At 39.2% G+C, this 16,557-nt stretch overlaps 1 protein-coding gene and 1 pseudogene across 1 annotated transcript; both read right to left on the bottom strand.

Annotated features, from left to right (window-relative positions):
* Positions 1-729: 729 nt before the first annotated feature.
* On the bottom strand, positions 730-12,025 carry gucd1 (guanylyl cyclase domain containing 1). Its single transcript, XM_034091079.2, has 6 exons — positions 11,689-12,025; positions 10,329-10,413; positions 8,445-8,610; positions 6,020-6,111; positions 2,856-3,097; positions 730-2,710 (listed from the first exon to the last, which is right to left on the bottom strand). The coding sequence occupies exons 1-6, from the start codon at positions 11,693-11,695 to the stop codon at positions 2,619-2,621; spliced, it is 684 nt and encodes a 227-aa protein (XP_033946970.1). The 5' UTR covers positions 11,696-12,025; the 3' UTR covers positions 730-2,618.
* Positions 12,026-14,431: 2,406 nt separating this feature from the next.
* The window catches only part of LOC117452960 (E3 ubiquitin/ISG15 ligase TRIM25-like), a 3,125-nt pseudogene continuing 999 nt past the window's right edge, over positions 14,432-16,557 (bottom strand).

Here is a 16,557-nt window from a genome sequence, read left to right as displayed (position 1 = left end):
GTCACCTTTAAATAATATCAAGAAACAAAAACAGCGAGAAATAAATATATATCTCCAACAGTGTCCGTCTTAAATACTGATTGCAGGAAGAAAACTTAATTCCAAAATCAATCCCATATTCTTAATAAATGGATTTATTTTTCATTTAATTTGTTATGAGCTTATTTTACTGCAGAGGAAAAACACAGGATTTGATGCGACAATTATGTACATTTTTAATTAATATAAATAGGTTATCTTAACATCAGAATCTACTTTCGGGAAGATAACGTTGCATTCTCAGTTTAAAACAATCAGAACTGAAGCCTAACTAAAGAAGCAAGTTAGCTTAATCTGGCTAATGCTAGCTATTTATTGTTGGGGAATAATTTTCTTAGGTATTCAACCTTTGACACAGTTCATAATGTTTTCACTGTCTCTTTTCCCATGGCATAGGTCTACTGCCTTGTATTGCTGCGATCTCTCTTGAGGAGGAGCAGCTTGGGCGCCACATTTATCATCTATATCACATATCATTTGCAGATTTAATTCACTCAATCTTTGTCCAAATGTCAGGTTATATTGTGGTGTAAGTAACTGTACCAGAAAAATTACAATGGTTGAGCACATGTGCAAGTCCTTTAATCACAACATATAATAAATGCAGCTCTATGTTCAATAAAAAATAAAGTCTGTGGTGTAAGTCCTGCCGTTTGTTCTTCACCAAAAAAGCACAACGCTTCTCATCAATTCAGGAAAAAAGCTATTTCAAGGTTTATTATATTTAAATAACACACAATCATGTCTAGGTTTGTAAAGTGTAGTGCAAAAACAACATAAACAACAACGGAGTGACGGTGAGGTAAGTTAACACCACTTTCAATTAGAGAACACATAAGTGGAGATTTGTTTTGCCACATGATTAATAAAAAACAACTTTTAATTTCTCCATCATTTTTCCACGACACCAACACACGATGTTTTACCCCATTAAAGAGAATGAAACCAATGATGTCCAATATCCAGACAGAGTCCCATAAACAAAGTGTTGCATTGAACGAGCATTTGACGCCACACTTTAGGGCTTTAATTACCTGAGACTCTCAAACTACTTCCTGTTTTCCCTGTTGATGAAATACAGTTTTGCATTGATGAAGTATTTTTACAGGACGACACAGAAGTTAGCATTCCCAGGGATTCCTCGACAAAAAGCCAATGGGATTTTTTGTATTGGTTTTCGGTCAAAAGCAAAAAATACCCTCTGTGGTTAACACACGTTTATGATACTTAGACATTTTGTTCAGCAATAGAATCTGCTAGAATCGAAAAAGGAACTACATCACGGTCACATGACTTCAACGCTAAGCTAAAGGTGGCTAATGTTGGGCTATACAGGAACTACAGCACGGTCACATGACTTCACCGCTAAGCTAAAGGCGGCTAATGTTGGGCTATACAGGAACTTCAGCACAGGCAAATGACTTCACGTAGCAACCGCTAAGCTAAAGGTGGCTAATGTTGGGCTATCCAGGAACTACAGCACGGTCACATGACTTCACGTAGCAACTGCTAAGCTAAAGGTGGCTAATGTTGGGCTATACAGGAACTACAGCACGGTCACATGACTTCACGTAGCAACCGCTAAGCTAAAGGTGGCTAATGTTGGGCTATACAGGAACTACAGCACGGTCACATGACTTCACGTAGCAACCGCTAAGCTAAAGGCGGCTAATGTTGGGCGTGATGACGTTTAATCGTCTCATTTAGACACTTGTTAGCAACTGCCATTTTAAAATTCACCAGTGGGTTATAACTGACGTATTTTATGTCATAGCACAAAACTTTGTGTTAACCACAGACCTTATTTCAGGCTTAAAAACCAAAAACACATTCAGAAAAACCATTGACTTCCACACAAGGGAATCGGACGTTGAATACAGACTAATTTCCGTGTTTTAGGACTCTTTCCTGCACCACTCTATAAGAATAAAAAGTAACAATGAGGTAAGTAAAGAGGATTTAGATGGAGATGAAACTGGTGACGAGGATTCAACAGGACGAATAAATTAAGAGAGGAAGTCCCGCCTCTTCCAAGTGTCACTCATGTGATCTTATCTCCAGAAAAAATAAGAGATAAAGTGTTGTGTGGCCCTTTAAATAACGCCCACCACTGTCTTATACCAATCTTTTAAATTGACCAAAATATTTGTGTCTTTCGTCGTTGACTCCAAAATAAAATCCCATCATGGTCCATCGGAAGCGACTGACTTTCTCAAAAGGATAAATTAAATGTTCTCATCATCAGTCCTGGATGGATTATAAGCACAAGTACATTTCCTATCTTGTCATGATTCACACATTTTATCTACAAGTCTCATACTCTCACAGTTTGAGATTTCCTTTGCTCCAAAGCCAGTCGTTCCACAATAAAATTCCACAATAAAATGAATTTAGACTCATCTGCTCAGCGAAGGTGGATATAAAAATAAATTCAATATGGATTATTATCATCGCAGCCTTCGAGTGGTAAGACCGGAAAAACTGAGAAAGATAGAATAGAAGCTGTGAGTCCTTGGATCTGAAGCGTCCTGTCGCTACGACGATGAGCTGAGGAAGATAAAACTCATCCTCACTGTCCATCAACTCTCCTTATAGATCAACAGGATATCTTCATCTGTCCCATAGCTCCGCCGAGCCTCCTCAAAAACACTGACGCTGGTGCAGCACACGCCTGGAAAACACAAAAACAGAGGTTAATATTTGACTTCAACCATCTCCGTGTTGTATTGATTCCTCTTTGTCTTAATCTTTGATGTTGTGATCGGATCCACGACAGTCAAATTCAGTGATGCCACATTCAGCGAGGGTTTACTCACGGTCAGCGTACGCCGGGTTGTTGTAGAAAATGCAGCCGGTGGTCCTGTTGTAGCCGCACACCACCACGAAGTGCCCCTGGTACTCCGGCTTCCTGCAGAAACACTTCTGTCCCACGGGCAGGAAGCAGCAGTATTTGACGGGCGAGGAGCACAGGTCACAGGTCAACACCACGGCGTTCACCAGGACGATCGCCACGTGACCCTGCTCCAGGTGAGACTGGATCTCCTGAAGCGGCACAGAGCTGCGGGGAAACACAATCAGAATCCCTTTATTCCCCCCCCTCAAGGTTTCAAGGCGTGTGTGGTCATGTGTGCATAGTTACAGTGTAGTTATGACAATGAACATCTTAGGTCACAGGCTCCTCCCACAGTGCAACACAATGAAACAGATACAATAGAAACAGAATATGATAGAAACTGTGCAGAACAGTCTATATACAGTAATTGGAATATTGATATATGTGAGTTGCAAACAGATGAATGTTATGGATGTGGTAATTGCCTGTTTTATTTATTTTGAAGGACACCCGGAGTGGAACGTTTTGGATTTAACATTGAACTGTGGGAAAACGAATTGTTTGGGGGGGGGGGGGTATTCAAAAATACACTTACTATTTGTGATTATGATTTTGAGTTGTGTCCTTTCTTATATTTTAATGTCATTCAATGTTGGGTGTTTACAGTGAGATGTATACACCTTTGTGCAGATTTACAAAAACTGACTGACTAGCCAAATCTGAAACGTCAGGAGAGAGACCTGACTGGCACCCCAAATAACCTAAATAAGTAAACTGTCACAAGGTGTCTAACCGTCTCACGGCCTGACAGTTATCTCTTTGGCCTTAATGGACTGATTAAGAAAAAGGCCCCTCTCGCTGCACTTCTCCATATGTGACCTGCTCTATCGAAATCAGTCGCATTGACCGAAGACACATTTTGAGTTGTATACACTGCTGGAAAGAGGAGACTCCTAGCTTTCTAATGATATCAGGATTGTTGTTGTTCTCCAGATATTAAGCAAAAGATGTCACATTATATAATGACGGTTACCGAGTCATCGTTTTGAGAAAAAGGCCTTCAAAGTTTCCTCTTCTCTGGAATCCATCGATCTGATTGGTTATTAGCGGCTAGCAAATGATCAAAGTAGTACGGAGGGAAGATATTTTCCCTTGGATTACTGGTCTGGGGGAAGCTCGCGAGTGTGTGTGTGTGTGTGTGTATGTTTGTATGTTTGTGTGTATTGGGTTTGTTTCCCGGGGAAAACCCTCACGAGAAACACCGGCTGTTGTTATGCCTGCTGTGACGTCAAGTTACTCCGCTTCTAATTATGCCGAAGCTTCAAAGCTGTATTTATCGTCTGAATCTGCCGAAACAAGTTTAATATTTTGAAAGCTAAGACTTTGTTTATTTGAAATCAGATGAAAACAAACTGTCACGGACCCTGACGTGTTATCTATGATTACTATACACCTTGCATTCATATTGTGGGGAGGGGGGGCGGCGTGCGGAACAGCCGAGTGGCGTGAGAGAGCTGTCATCTTCCCTTCACGAGCTTCAAACATGTATTTATCGTGTGATTCTGGAAATAAAAGTTTCATATTCTGAAAGCCAAGACTTTGTTTATTTAAAATCAAACAAAACACCTGAACCCCGAAAAACTAGTTTTTTATATTATAACGATAGTATACGAGACAAGATTTCGTGTTAGATTTTAGATATCGTAGTTGAAATAAGTGTGTTTAAGGCAGCATAACGGGAAGCAACGATTACACTGAAAAATATATGCAGAGAAAGGAAGTTATTGTAGACACCTGTGGGCTGATGCCATCAATAATAAACATTACACAGTACGTAGATAACTATGCATTTAAACCTATTATTACATGGCTTAGTCGAATACTCGATTCTGATTGGTCGATTCCGACATTTCAGAGGTCAATATGACAGTAGGACAGACCGCTGTGAAGCACTATAATGACTAAGGAGGATGAAGAGAGGGAAAGAGGTTAAAAGACGGAGTGCTGGACGTTTAATTTAAAGGTGATATTTATCATGCTATTTTCAGGCAATAGCACAGGTCTGATACAAATATATAAAAAACATGTCTATGAAGTGTTTTGCTCAAAATACCAAACAGATCATTCTTGCCATGCCTCATATCCCTCTATTTCACTTCCTGTTTCTAAAGTGCTGATTTGGGGATAAAGCTTTAAAGAGGAGGGGTCTGAGCTCATGCGGGACCCGGCAGCTACCGTCTAAACTAAACGCCGCCGTGATGAAACGCCATATCATGGATTATCAAGGATCTGAAACAGTCTGGAGCTCAAAGGCTTTCTCTCTTGCCGGTTACACCACAAGGTGAGTTCCTTTCTACTTCCTGCTTCTTCACACACATGCTCTCCAGTACAGGTTAGCTCTGAGTGTTAGCGATGCTAATGTAAACACCGACCGTATTACGTCCAAAACAGTCGGGCATTGTTTCTGATAGCAACGTTTCTGATTGGCCCGTGGGTCCACATTTCAGATATTACCTCATATCGGACGCAAATCTGGATCAGCTCCGTTGTAGCCCCGTTTTTAGAGATTTGGGTACGGAGGAAAAGAGAGGGTTTATTTTCTGACGATGCGTGAGTTCCCTGACACACCGGGGACACATCTTTATGTATAAAAGACATTAAAAAGTGCATTTTGCATGATGGGTCCCCTTTAAATTAATATCGGGAGTCAAGTCGGTAGTGTGTTTCGTGTGTGGCCGTGTAATAAGGGGTGTTCTTTTTCCAGTAATGACCGCCTCGCTGCACATTATCCTTTACTTAATGTCTATGCCTATGTATGTAGCTAAAGAAGCTACAATGTTTGTAGCACATTTAGCCCTGATTGATGCAAACGCCATTTCAAAAACACGCATTTGAAAAGTTGTTTGACTTTTTTGAATACGATCCTGACAAAGCATGAATACACTGTTCTCAAACTTGGCATTAAGATGTCATCATTTCAGCATTGTTTTGATGCGTTTATTGTTATTAAATCTTAGCTGAATATGTTCATTTTTGTTAAAACCACTGTCGGAAACCAGACATGAATGATTACCGCAGATGTTCTGTCAGCAGAAGGCAATATTTGGTGGCTTTTTCTTAGTAGATAATGTTATACAGACAACTCACCATTTCTTCACCGTGACGCCTTTGCTCTCCGCTTTAAGGAAAAGCTCGTTCACTCGGTCTTCTTCTGTATCAAAGTGTTTCTTATAGAAGTTCTGCAAACCATCCAAAAGACAACGGAGACATTAATCGCACACAAAGAACGATACACTTCTGAATGTGGTTAAAGGGCATGACTGATAGATAAGACCAGAGGTGGAAGTATCGGAGCACAAATACTTTGTTACTGTACTTAGGTACATTTTTCTGGCATCAGAACTTTACTCCACTACTTACTTTTCTGACCACTTTCTACTTCTTACATGTTGAACCCAAATACCTGTACTTTCTACTTCTTACATGTTGAACTCAAATACCTGTACTTTCTACTTCTTACATGTTGAACCCAAATACCTGTACTTTCTACTTCTCACATGTTGAACCCAAATACCTGTACTTTCTACTTCTTACATGTTGAACTCAAATACCTGTACTTTCTACTTCTTACATGTTGTACTCAAATACCTGTACTTTCTACTTCTTACATGTTGAACTCAAATACCTGTACTTTCTACTTCTTACATGTTGAACTCAAATACCTGTACTTTCTACTTTTTACATGTTGAACTCAAATACCTGTACTTTCTACTTCTTACATGTTGAACTCAAATACCTGTACTTTCTACTTCTTACATGTTGAACTCAAATACCTGTACTTTCTACTTCTTACATGTTGAACTCAAATACCTGTACTTTCTACTTTTTACATGTTGAACTCAAATACCTGTACTTTCTACTTCTTACATGTTGAACCCAAATACCTGTACTTTCTACTTCTTACATGTTGAACCCAAATACCTGTACTTTCTACTTCTTACATGTTGAACTCAAATACCTGTACTTTCTACTTCTTACATGTTGAACTCAAATACCTGTACTTTCTACTTCTTACATGTTGAACACAAATACCTGTACTTTCTACTTCTCTCATGTTGAACTCAAATACCTGTACTTTCTACTTCTTACATGTTGAACCCAAATACCTGTACTTTCTACTTCTTACATGTTGAACTCAAATACCTGTACTTTCTACTTCTTACATGTTGAACCCAAATACCTGTACTTTCTACTTCTTACATGTTGAACTCAAATACCTGTACTTTCTACTTCTTACATGTTGAACTCAAATACCTGTACTTTCTACTTCTTACATGTTGAACTCAAATACCTGTACTTTCTACTTCTTACATGTTGAACACAAATACCTGTACTTTCTACTTCTCTCATGTTGAACTCAAATACCTGTACTTTCTACTTCTTACATGTTGAACACAAATACCTGTACTTTCTACTTCTTACATGTTGAACACAAATACCTGTACTTTCTACTTCTCACATGTTGAACTCAAATACCTGTACTTTCTACTTCTTACATGTTGAACACAAATACCTGTACTTTCTACTTCTTACATGTTGAACTCAAATACCTGTACTTTCTACTTCTCACATGTTGAACTCAAATACCTGTACTTTCTACTTCTTACATGTTGAACTCAAATACCTGTACTTTCTACTTCTTACATGTTGAACTCAAATACCTGTACTTTCTACTTCTTACATGTTGAACTCAAATACCTGTACTTTCTACTTCTTACATGTTGAACTCAAATACCTGTACTTTCTACTTCTTACATGTTGAACACAAATACCTGTACTTTCTACTTCTCTCATGTTGAACTCAAATACCTGTACTTTCTACTTCTTACATGTTGAACACAAATACCTGTACTTTCTACTTCTCTCATGTTGAACTCAAATACCTGTACTTTCTACTTCTTACATGTTGAACCCAAATACCTGTACTTTCTACTTCTCTCATGTTGAACTCAAATACCTGTACTTTCTACTTCTTACATGTTGAACACAAATACCTGTACTTTCTACTTCTCTCATGTTGAACTCAAATACCTGTACTTTCTACTTCTTACATGTTGAACCCAAATACCTGAACTTTCTACTTCTCTCATGTTCCAAACAGCTGGTTCCTTTAGTCTGAATGTGTGTTTGGTGCGTGATCATTATTCTTCAGAATCACTGCGTGCCTATTGGTTGGAACACGATCCGTGTATCCATCACTTCCTGGTCTTCTCTAAAGAAGAGGGACCAATGGAAACGTTGTCATGTTGCCGTTGGTCACCATGGAAACATTCATTAGCTAACAATGACATTATTGTTCTCTTAATATAAAGGGAGGTCAGGTACTCTTTAAAACAGCTGCTAGTTATGGGTACTTTTTACTGAAGTACACTTCAAAGCCTCTTTACTTTGACTTGAGGAAAGAAGTTTCGTCAGTACTTCTACTTTCACCAGAGTATCTTTAAACACGAGTATCTGTCCTTCTACTTGAGTAAAGGATGCGTGTACTTTGCCGTCTCTGAGTAAGACTAACCTGATTCCTAAAGCCTTTATCAACACCCAGAGTCTGGGTGCAAAAGCAGTGTTTGATTCCTCGATGGCACATGAGGTAGGCCAGGTCGATAGTCCACACACTCTCCGTCAGCTTCAGCTCCCAGCATGCTCTCTGGAACTCCTCGTCACTGATTGGGTGCAGGTACCTGCAAGATGGACAGTTAAATTAAATTAAATTCCAATGTATTTATATAGCTCAATATCACAACTCACATTTGTCTCAGAGGGCTTCACAAATCAACAAACGAATGATAATGTAAAAACACCAATGAATGGGTACAAAACACAATGACACAAATACAGTTAGAATACAATATGTACAATGTTTAAAAAGACTGTTATTTTATTCATATAGCACATTGAGACTTAAAGAGCGCTGGATGTTTTCAAATTGTAGTCTGCTTATTATCCCCACTTTTCTCTGGTGCGTAACAATCTTCTTTTATGCACAGAGGACCATCCCAGAGATCCGTATCAACGCATGTGCCTGCATGTGTTACACGACTGAATGCGATGAAGTTACATGCATGTAATGACATCATCTTAGTCTAATTAGAGACATAACATAATTTTGATTCATGCCTCACACAGGAAGGATTCTTTTTAAAACAAAAAACGTTTTAGCCTAAGATTTGCCGTTAAATGAACAACATATACAATAAAACCAAACTTCTTTTATCACGCATTACGCCTTGTTTTTGTGTAAGTGTGTTTCAATCTTAAATCAAGGTATTTTGAATCACTTTTAAATAAAGATTGACAGTCATCGGTGTCGAGTACGGTTGCTAGGTTTACGCTGCCTTGTTTACTGGCAGTTTAAAGCATTAGTAATGATATGTATGAAGTTCCATAACTTTGTTGAGGTTATTAAATAGTCACGTTACTTATTACCTCAACAGGGTAACTACCGTACTTTCCGGACTATAAAGCGCACCTGCATACAAGCCGCAGCAGCTACATTGTCCGTCTGTCTTGCTCTCGTTCTGTCTCTCGGTTCCACTTTTACTTTGGCGCGCGACCTGTCTCACTCTTTTCCGGCCTCCAGCTTTTCCTGCTGGAGCCGCCCCTTAAAGGTGGCGGGCGCGGACCGGTCCTAGAGCCCGTAGTGTTAAAGGTGGTTAATTGTACCTGTGAAATCCATAGATTTAGGAGGTTCCCTAGTGGCCGTTAGCTGTACAAACAAAACATGGGGAAAAAAGTCGCGGCTTATAGTCCGAAAAGTACGGTAGTAATTTTTAGCATTTTACATTGAAAACAACAACCTTTCCAACACGGCCTTAATCTGACCTTTTGATGGGATCAGGTTTCTTAAAACGAGAAGTGTTTTTTTGACTTAATGTCAACACCATTGTGTTTCTTAATACTGTGAGCCATGTTCATGCTCAACTCTCCGACTGCTTTTTGCACAGCCCTCCACTTTAAAATATAATACTCTGTAGTTTGCCATATACTCATTCTCCTAAGTGTTTTTGATTTTTAGCTTTTAGGTTATTTGTATGGTTACATTTCACAGACTATGGGTTAGGCATAGTTGGTGCATGCTACTTAAGTAACATTTGGCACTTTTCTGCTATGCCATGTACATTTCCCCTCTTTGGGAATAATAAAGGTATTCTGATTTAAATGTGGTGTAAATACTTGTCTTTAACAACTTTTTTAATGCTTAATTGTTTCTTTAAAAAATACTTATTTACTTATTACCTACTTAGCAACTTATTTTATTGAGATTGTTTATGTTCACACCACCAGATACCAAAGCAAATTCCTTGTATGTGTAAACGTACCTGGCACTAAACTTGATTCTGATTCTGATAATGTCATATAATGCAAACACATGTTGAATATAACTCTTCTGAGCACTTACTTCAGCACCATCCTGGAGCAGGCTAAGCCACAGTCCCAGTGGTACAGCTGCCGAATGACAGGAACGTTCAACAAGACGGCATCCTCTGAGAAAACCACAGGTGGAGTTATTAGTTAAAAACTGTTCATGGACAATGGTGAAAATGCACAGTACAACATTTAGAAATAAAAGACAGAATGGAGACACGACCCTGATAAGCTATCTGGAGCGTGATAGTTTGGGTTCAAACACCAATAAGATTTACTGTTTCGTAACACGTCTACAAGTGGAAAGAGTTCAAGTATTAAGCAGTAACATTTACAGCCAACAGAACTTCTAACACTAACTCAAGACTCTAGTTGGGCAATTATTCAACTGTATGATACTGATATGATTGTATAAATACACTACTTGGTTACTTCCCACCTCTGCCAAAACATGTTGAGTATATCTATTGTATGCTACCTTGTACTTCTACTCCACTACAATTAATACCTTTAATTACTTCACAGATGTGGATGAATGATGGTAAATATAATCAAGTGTTAAATCAGACTTTAGTTCCACCTGGAGTAAATCCACCAGCTGCACCTTCACCAGCTTTGAGAACACTTTCATGATCAATCATTATAAAACATATCATATATATTATTCTGAAATGGACCAATCTGCACAACGACTACTTTCACTGTCGGTACTATATTCTGATGAGAATACTTTTCTACTTTCACTTGAGGAACATTTTGAATGCAGGACTTTTACTGTAACAGAGTATTCCTACACTCTGGTACTTCTACTTTTACTCAAGTACAAGATCTGAGTACTTCTACTTTTACTCAAGTACAAGATATGAGTACTTCTACTTTTACTAGAGTACAAGATCTGAGTACTTCCACTTTAACTCAAGTACAATACCTCAATACTTCTACTTTTAATCAAGTACAAGATCTGAGTACTTCTACTTTTACTCAAGTACAATACCTCAATACTTCTACTTTTATTGAAGTACAAGATCTGAGTACTTCTACTTTAACTCAAGTACAATACCTCAATACTTCTACTTTTACTAGAGTACAAGATCTGAGTACTTCCACTTTTACTCAAGTACAAGATCTGAGTACTTCTACTTTTACTCAAGTACAAGATCTGAGTACTTCTACTTTTACTCAAGTACAAGATCTGAGTACTTCTACTTTTACTCAAGTACAAGATCTGAGTACTTCTACTTTTACTCAAGTAAAGATCTGAGTTATTCTCTTACCTCTGGTCGACTCAACAGTCCATATACGCCCATAGCTTTGACAGTTTTCATTAGTAACTGCTGCCTTTAAAACGCATGTTTCTATCCAAGTTTATATTTAAATATGTTGCCATCACTCACCTGTCATTCTGTTGTATTCTGTCTTTAATTGGGCAAATTAAAGACCAGCTGGAGCGTCTTGTTTACAGCATGTTAGGGTTGGGTTTCTTCTCCATGGATGCTAACTAGCAGCTAACCGGCTAACAGTTATAAGTAGTCCTTTAGCAGGTTAGCTGCGAGGCTAGCTCCTCGTCTCACACCACCGCAGCACCATACAGTTGTTAGTTAACTCAACAAGTAAGGGATGAAAGTAAGAAAAGTCATTTTTAGTACGTTGTTATGGTGGCGGCTCTAGCTAAGACAGGCTATGCTTCACTTCGCTGTTTGTTAGCTAGCATAGTGGCTGAGAAGCTGCTTCTTCTTCGTTGAATTAATTTGGCAAAACCGACCTGGTGTATTAGCGCCACCTGCTGGACTGGAGGGTGAAGCAATGATGGCAGGAAATAAAAAAAAATATAATTAATAAATCAAATCAAAAGCCTGTTGGCACGAAATAATAATAATAGTTAAAATAAATCTAATATATAAAAAAAGAAACCAAAACACAAACAAATTAATCGCAAATAAAATATAGTAAATGTAATTAAAAAAATAATTTATATATATGTTTAAGTAATAAAAACAATATAAAACTAACAAAAATAAATAAATTACATTAAAAAATAAATATAATAAAAAATAATTAATAATAATAGCTTGGATATATATAGCGCCTTTCATGAGACCCAAGGTCGCTTTACAGAGAAGAACAGGAGTAGAAACAAACAGTCAGACAGACAAAACAACAAATAGATTAGGATCTAGATCTAGATAGATTATGCAGGACTTTTACTGTAACAGAGTATGGCAATTGTAATTAAATAAAGTACTTGAATAAATGTACTTTATGATAAAGTACAAATCTATCCAGAAACATATTAACAAGGCCAAGGTTGGGAGATACCACACATAATAAAACACTGCAGATAATAAATGTATACCAATATATATATATGCTCAAGTCATTTGTTATATTTCTATAGAATGTTTCCTTTTCAAAATTGGCTCTATTTTTTTCCATTATATCAGTTTTTATACAATGAATTTAAGTGTTAATAAAGTTGAGTTGTGGAGACTGTTCTATTATTGTCATTGTACAGGTACAGCAAAATTAAAAAGCAATGCTGTCCGTGTATATCTACACATCAACAGCAACAGCAATATGGTTATACGTACATACATTTGCATACGATAAATAAATGCAGTTCAAATCACAGTGTTCAAAAACAGACAGGAAGTGAAATGTGCATGGCAGAGGTGATCACTTAACGCTATATTTGTTTATCTGTAAGTAACGTGTTTTGTGAAACTTGTCACAGTAGAGGCACAAGATACAACTAGGAAATGCATTTCCTGCTGAAAATGCGTGCAAATGCTGTAAGCTGCGCACATTTGTTGCTGAAAAGCTGAATATTGTAACAGTTGAATGGCGACTAGCTGCTTTTAGCTACTGTTATCTGTGTTTGGTTATTCTAGCGTCCAGGAGAGAAGCTTAAAAAGGAGAGTAAATGGAGTCTCTGAGATTGTTTCAAATTGGTACTTTAATTAATAAAAAGCGTGGTAATGTTACAAACAGGATATTGTTCGGACAGAAAAGCAGCTGTCCTCTGGCTCTCGCTAGCGGAGAAAGAGGCCGAACCCCTCAGGTCGCGCTGTTTATATATCCTCTGCTGGCTCCTCCCAGCGGGCCGGCTCTCCACGTTTCAATGTCCATTGTTACGCATATCAGAGGATACAGACATTGTACATTCAATATATATCTAAACACGCCTTTTCTCCTCCTTAACTCTTTCATGACTTTTCATTTAACACGTTCTAAACGCTGTAATCAATACTCCTAAAAATACAGGAAATACTTCACAGCAGTTTGGTTTCCGGTCAGTCTGAATGTTGTCACATGCTAACCACAACTGTAAACAATAACGTACTCAAATAAACTGTACCTTATCCAACAATAATAATATATCGACGTCTATAGTTGTAGTGTTGAAATCAGTAGGTTTCGCTGTGCAACATCATATCATATCGCTGCTAAATTCACCTCTATAGTAAATGGTATATTAGCCTCATGCTAACCGGAGATGAAGGATTTTCAGAATAAAAGCTTAACAATTGGTTGTGCACGAGAACTTCTGGTTTTTCAGTATAAAACAGCATTTAAACTGACGGTATGTTTAAGGTGCACGATGCTATCAAAACATTGATTTTAATTTCTAACACTGCAAACTGCTGAACTTAGCGGAGAAATGCTTTGAATCAGAATTGTTAAAGCTCAAATGCACTGACTTTGTTGAAAGCTTGAAAGTGAAATGTAAACTGGAAGAGTAGGACAAATAGCGATGAAGCTTAATATTTCAAAGAAAAGTGGAAAAGGTTTAAACAAACAACAGTAAATGTGTATTAAAGCAACCGTCCTGTGAAATATAGCTATGCGTAAAAAGATGTTTCAGTGAGGGAGACACAAGAACAACATCCTGTTTTTGAAACACAAACCTTTATTGATGATCCAAACATTTGATCACACATCCCATCAGTAAAGTGTGTCCAATGATATCATGACCAGCTTCTCTTTCTCCGCCATGATGTGTTTCATCTCCGCTGTTTCAGAATCAGACATGATTTACTTATTGATTATTATCATGAGTTATGTTCTATAAAACATCAGAGTGCCCACTTTCTATTTGGACAACAACAACAACAACAACAACAACGACAACAACAACAATTAGTCTGCAAAAAAATAACATTTTATTTCCCGAGCAAAGACTCTCAGCTATTTACAGCAGAATAATGAATGATGTACTTATTGATTATGATCATGATAAGTTATGTTCTATAAAACATCAGAGTACCCACTTTCTATTTGGACAACAACAACAACAACAACAATTAGTCTGCAAAACAATAACTAATGTATACCATGTATTTCCCGAGCAAAGACTCTCAGCTATTCACAGCAGAATAATGAATGATGTACTTATTGATTATGATCACGACAGCAAGTCATATCATTTTGAATAAACACGTGATGATGAAATAAGTGTGATACCCATCTGGGAACTCGTGTGTTCGTTAATTTGGGCGACAATAACATTTAATCTGGCAGAATAATACATGTGATTATAAATGCCTCTGTTGTTTTAGAACCAGAATAACATGTGTAGAATAAAAGAAGCTCTGCTGCTTCCTCTCTGAAGACTCGTGCACTACGAGAGAAACGACAACAAGAATCAAAAGAAATATCCAACACATATTTAGAGCAAAGTTTACACATCAGTTCAGGTGAACAAGGATCCTCCTGAGCAGCCTCCATGGCTACACAGACACAGGAAGGAGCCGGAAGAAAGTCCAACATCTACAGAACAACTCAAGATGTTGAAGCCCCGCCCATCGTGTTTGATTGACAGCTGATCTCTGCTCAGTGAAGACATGGACAATCAGCTCTGAAGGACACACGGTGAGTTTAAGAAGTAGAAGAGTTCCACCAAGGACTTCAGGCTATTTGAGTTTACAAAACTCAGCTGTGGCTCCATAACCATAAAGAGAAACTCCAGCATGCAGCGGCTGAGTGAACGTGGTCTGGACTCTGTGGAGGAGAGTCGTGGTTTCAGAGACGCTGTAGAAGGACAGAACACCTGCTCTGTGATCCAGGTACACTCCTACTCTGGAGGACAGAGGACCTGAGACGGGAGTGCTGATGCTGTTGTAACGAAATGAATAACGGTTTTGGAAACAATCTAAGGACCAAGATTTGTCATTGAGTCCAAATCCACTTCCCCCCCCCCCTGCTCTGCTGATACTCTTGTATGCGACTGCTACTTCAACTGCTGTCCCTCTCCACTCCACCTCCCAGTAACAACGTCCAGTCAGACTCTCTCTACTCAGGACCTGAGGGTAATCAGTGAATCTGTCTGGGTGACGAGAATAAGACTGTTCTTGTCTCATGAATGTTGCTTTCCTGCTCCCCTCAGATAATACCAGGTGTGTGTGTGCTGTGTTTGGATCCAGAGTGATCTCCTGTGAACACGTGAAGAACCCAGCTCTGGAGGCGGGCTCTGCTGCTGACGGGAAAACCTCCACTTCAGTCGGTGAGACGTTCGTCCATTCCTCTCTCAGGACGTCCTGTAGTTTGTCTCTGACTGCTGACAGGGCCGCCGTCACGTCCTCAAAGTAGCTCAGAGGACGGATGTTGGTGCTGGAGGAGTGTGTAGCTCCACTGAGGGGGGCTGGCAGTGAGGAGGGGTAGCTGAGCAGGAACTGGTTGTGGTCCTCTGTGTGAGACAGCAGCTCCAGCTCAGCGTCTCTCCTCTTCAGCTCAGAGATCTCCTGCTCCAGCTTCTCCTGGAGCTCTCTGACTCCACTCACTTCTCCCTCCTGCTGGGATCTGAGCTGCTGCTTCACGTCAGAGCTTCTCTTCTCCACGAGACGGATCAGCTCAGTGAACGTCTTCTCACTGTCCTCCCATGCTTTTATCAGCAGAGCCATTGACGGCCCTGCACCTCCGGCTGAAGCCGCTTCACCTCCTTCTCTTCGTCTGTCCTGGATCCTCTGCTGGATGTTGAGCTCGACTCCCCTACCAGCTCTCTCTGCCTCTCAGTCCTCTCTGCTGCAGCTGGACACAGCTGTGTCGTGGCCTTGGGTTCGTTCCTCCACCGAGCAGAGAGAACAGATGCTGCTGCTGCTGATCAGTGCGGCAGAACAAGCTTCTTCACCTCGTCGTAGACGAGAGCCAGATGTTCTCCTGCAGAGCTGCTTGGAGGGGACTCCACCCAGCTTTGTAGGCTTTCTAAAGACAGGTGATTCATAATGAGGCTGGAGGTGTTGGTCACAGTAAGAGGCCAGACACACGAG

Source organism: Pseudochaenichthys georgianus, chromosome 9, assembly GCF_902827115.2.
Source record: "Pseudochaenichthys georgianus chromosome 9, fPseGeo1.2, whole genome shotgun sequence".
Lineage (NCBI taxonomy): Eukaryota > Metazoa > Chordata > Actinopteri > Perciformes > Channichthyidae > Pseudochaenichthys > Pseudochaenichthys georgianus.
The sequence above is the reverse complement of the archived record's forward strand: the minus strand, read 5'-3'. Positions and strand labels throughout refer to the sequence as shown.

What these genes read in the sequence shown, in the direction of transcription:
- gucd1 (XM_034091079.2), bottom strand. An exon ending in TGCTCCAGGATGGTGCTGAA is followed by an intron (nt 8,611 to 10,328) that starts GTAAGTGCTCAG and finishes TCCATCTTGCAG; the next exon opens with GTACCTGCACCCAATCAGTG. An exon ending in ATAAAGGCTTTAGGAATCAG is followed by an intron (nt 6,112 to 8,444) that starts GTTAGTCTTACT and finishes GATGGTTTGCAG; the next exon opens with AACTTCTATAAGAAACACTT.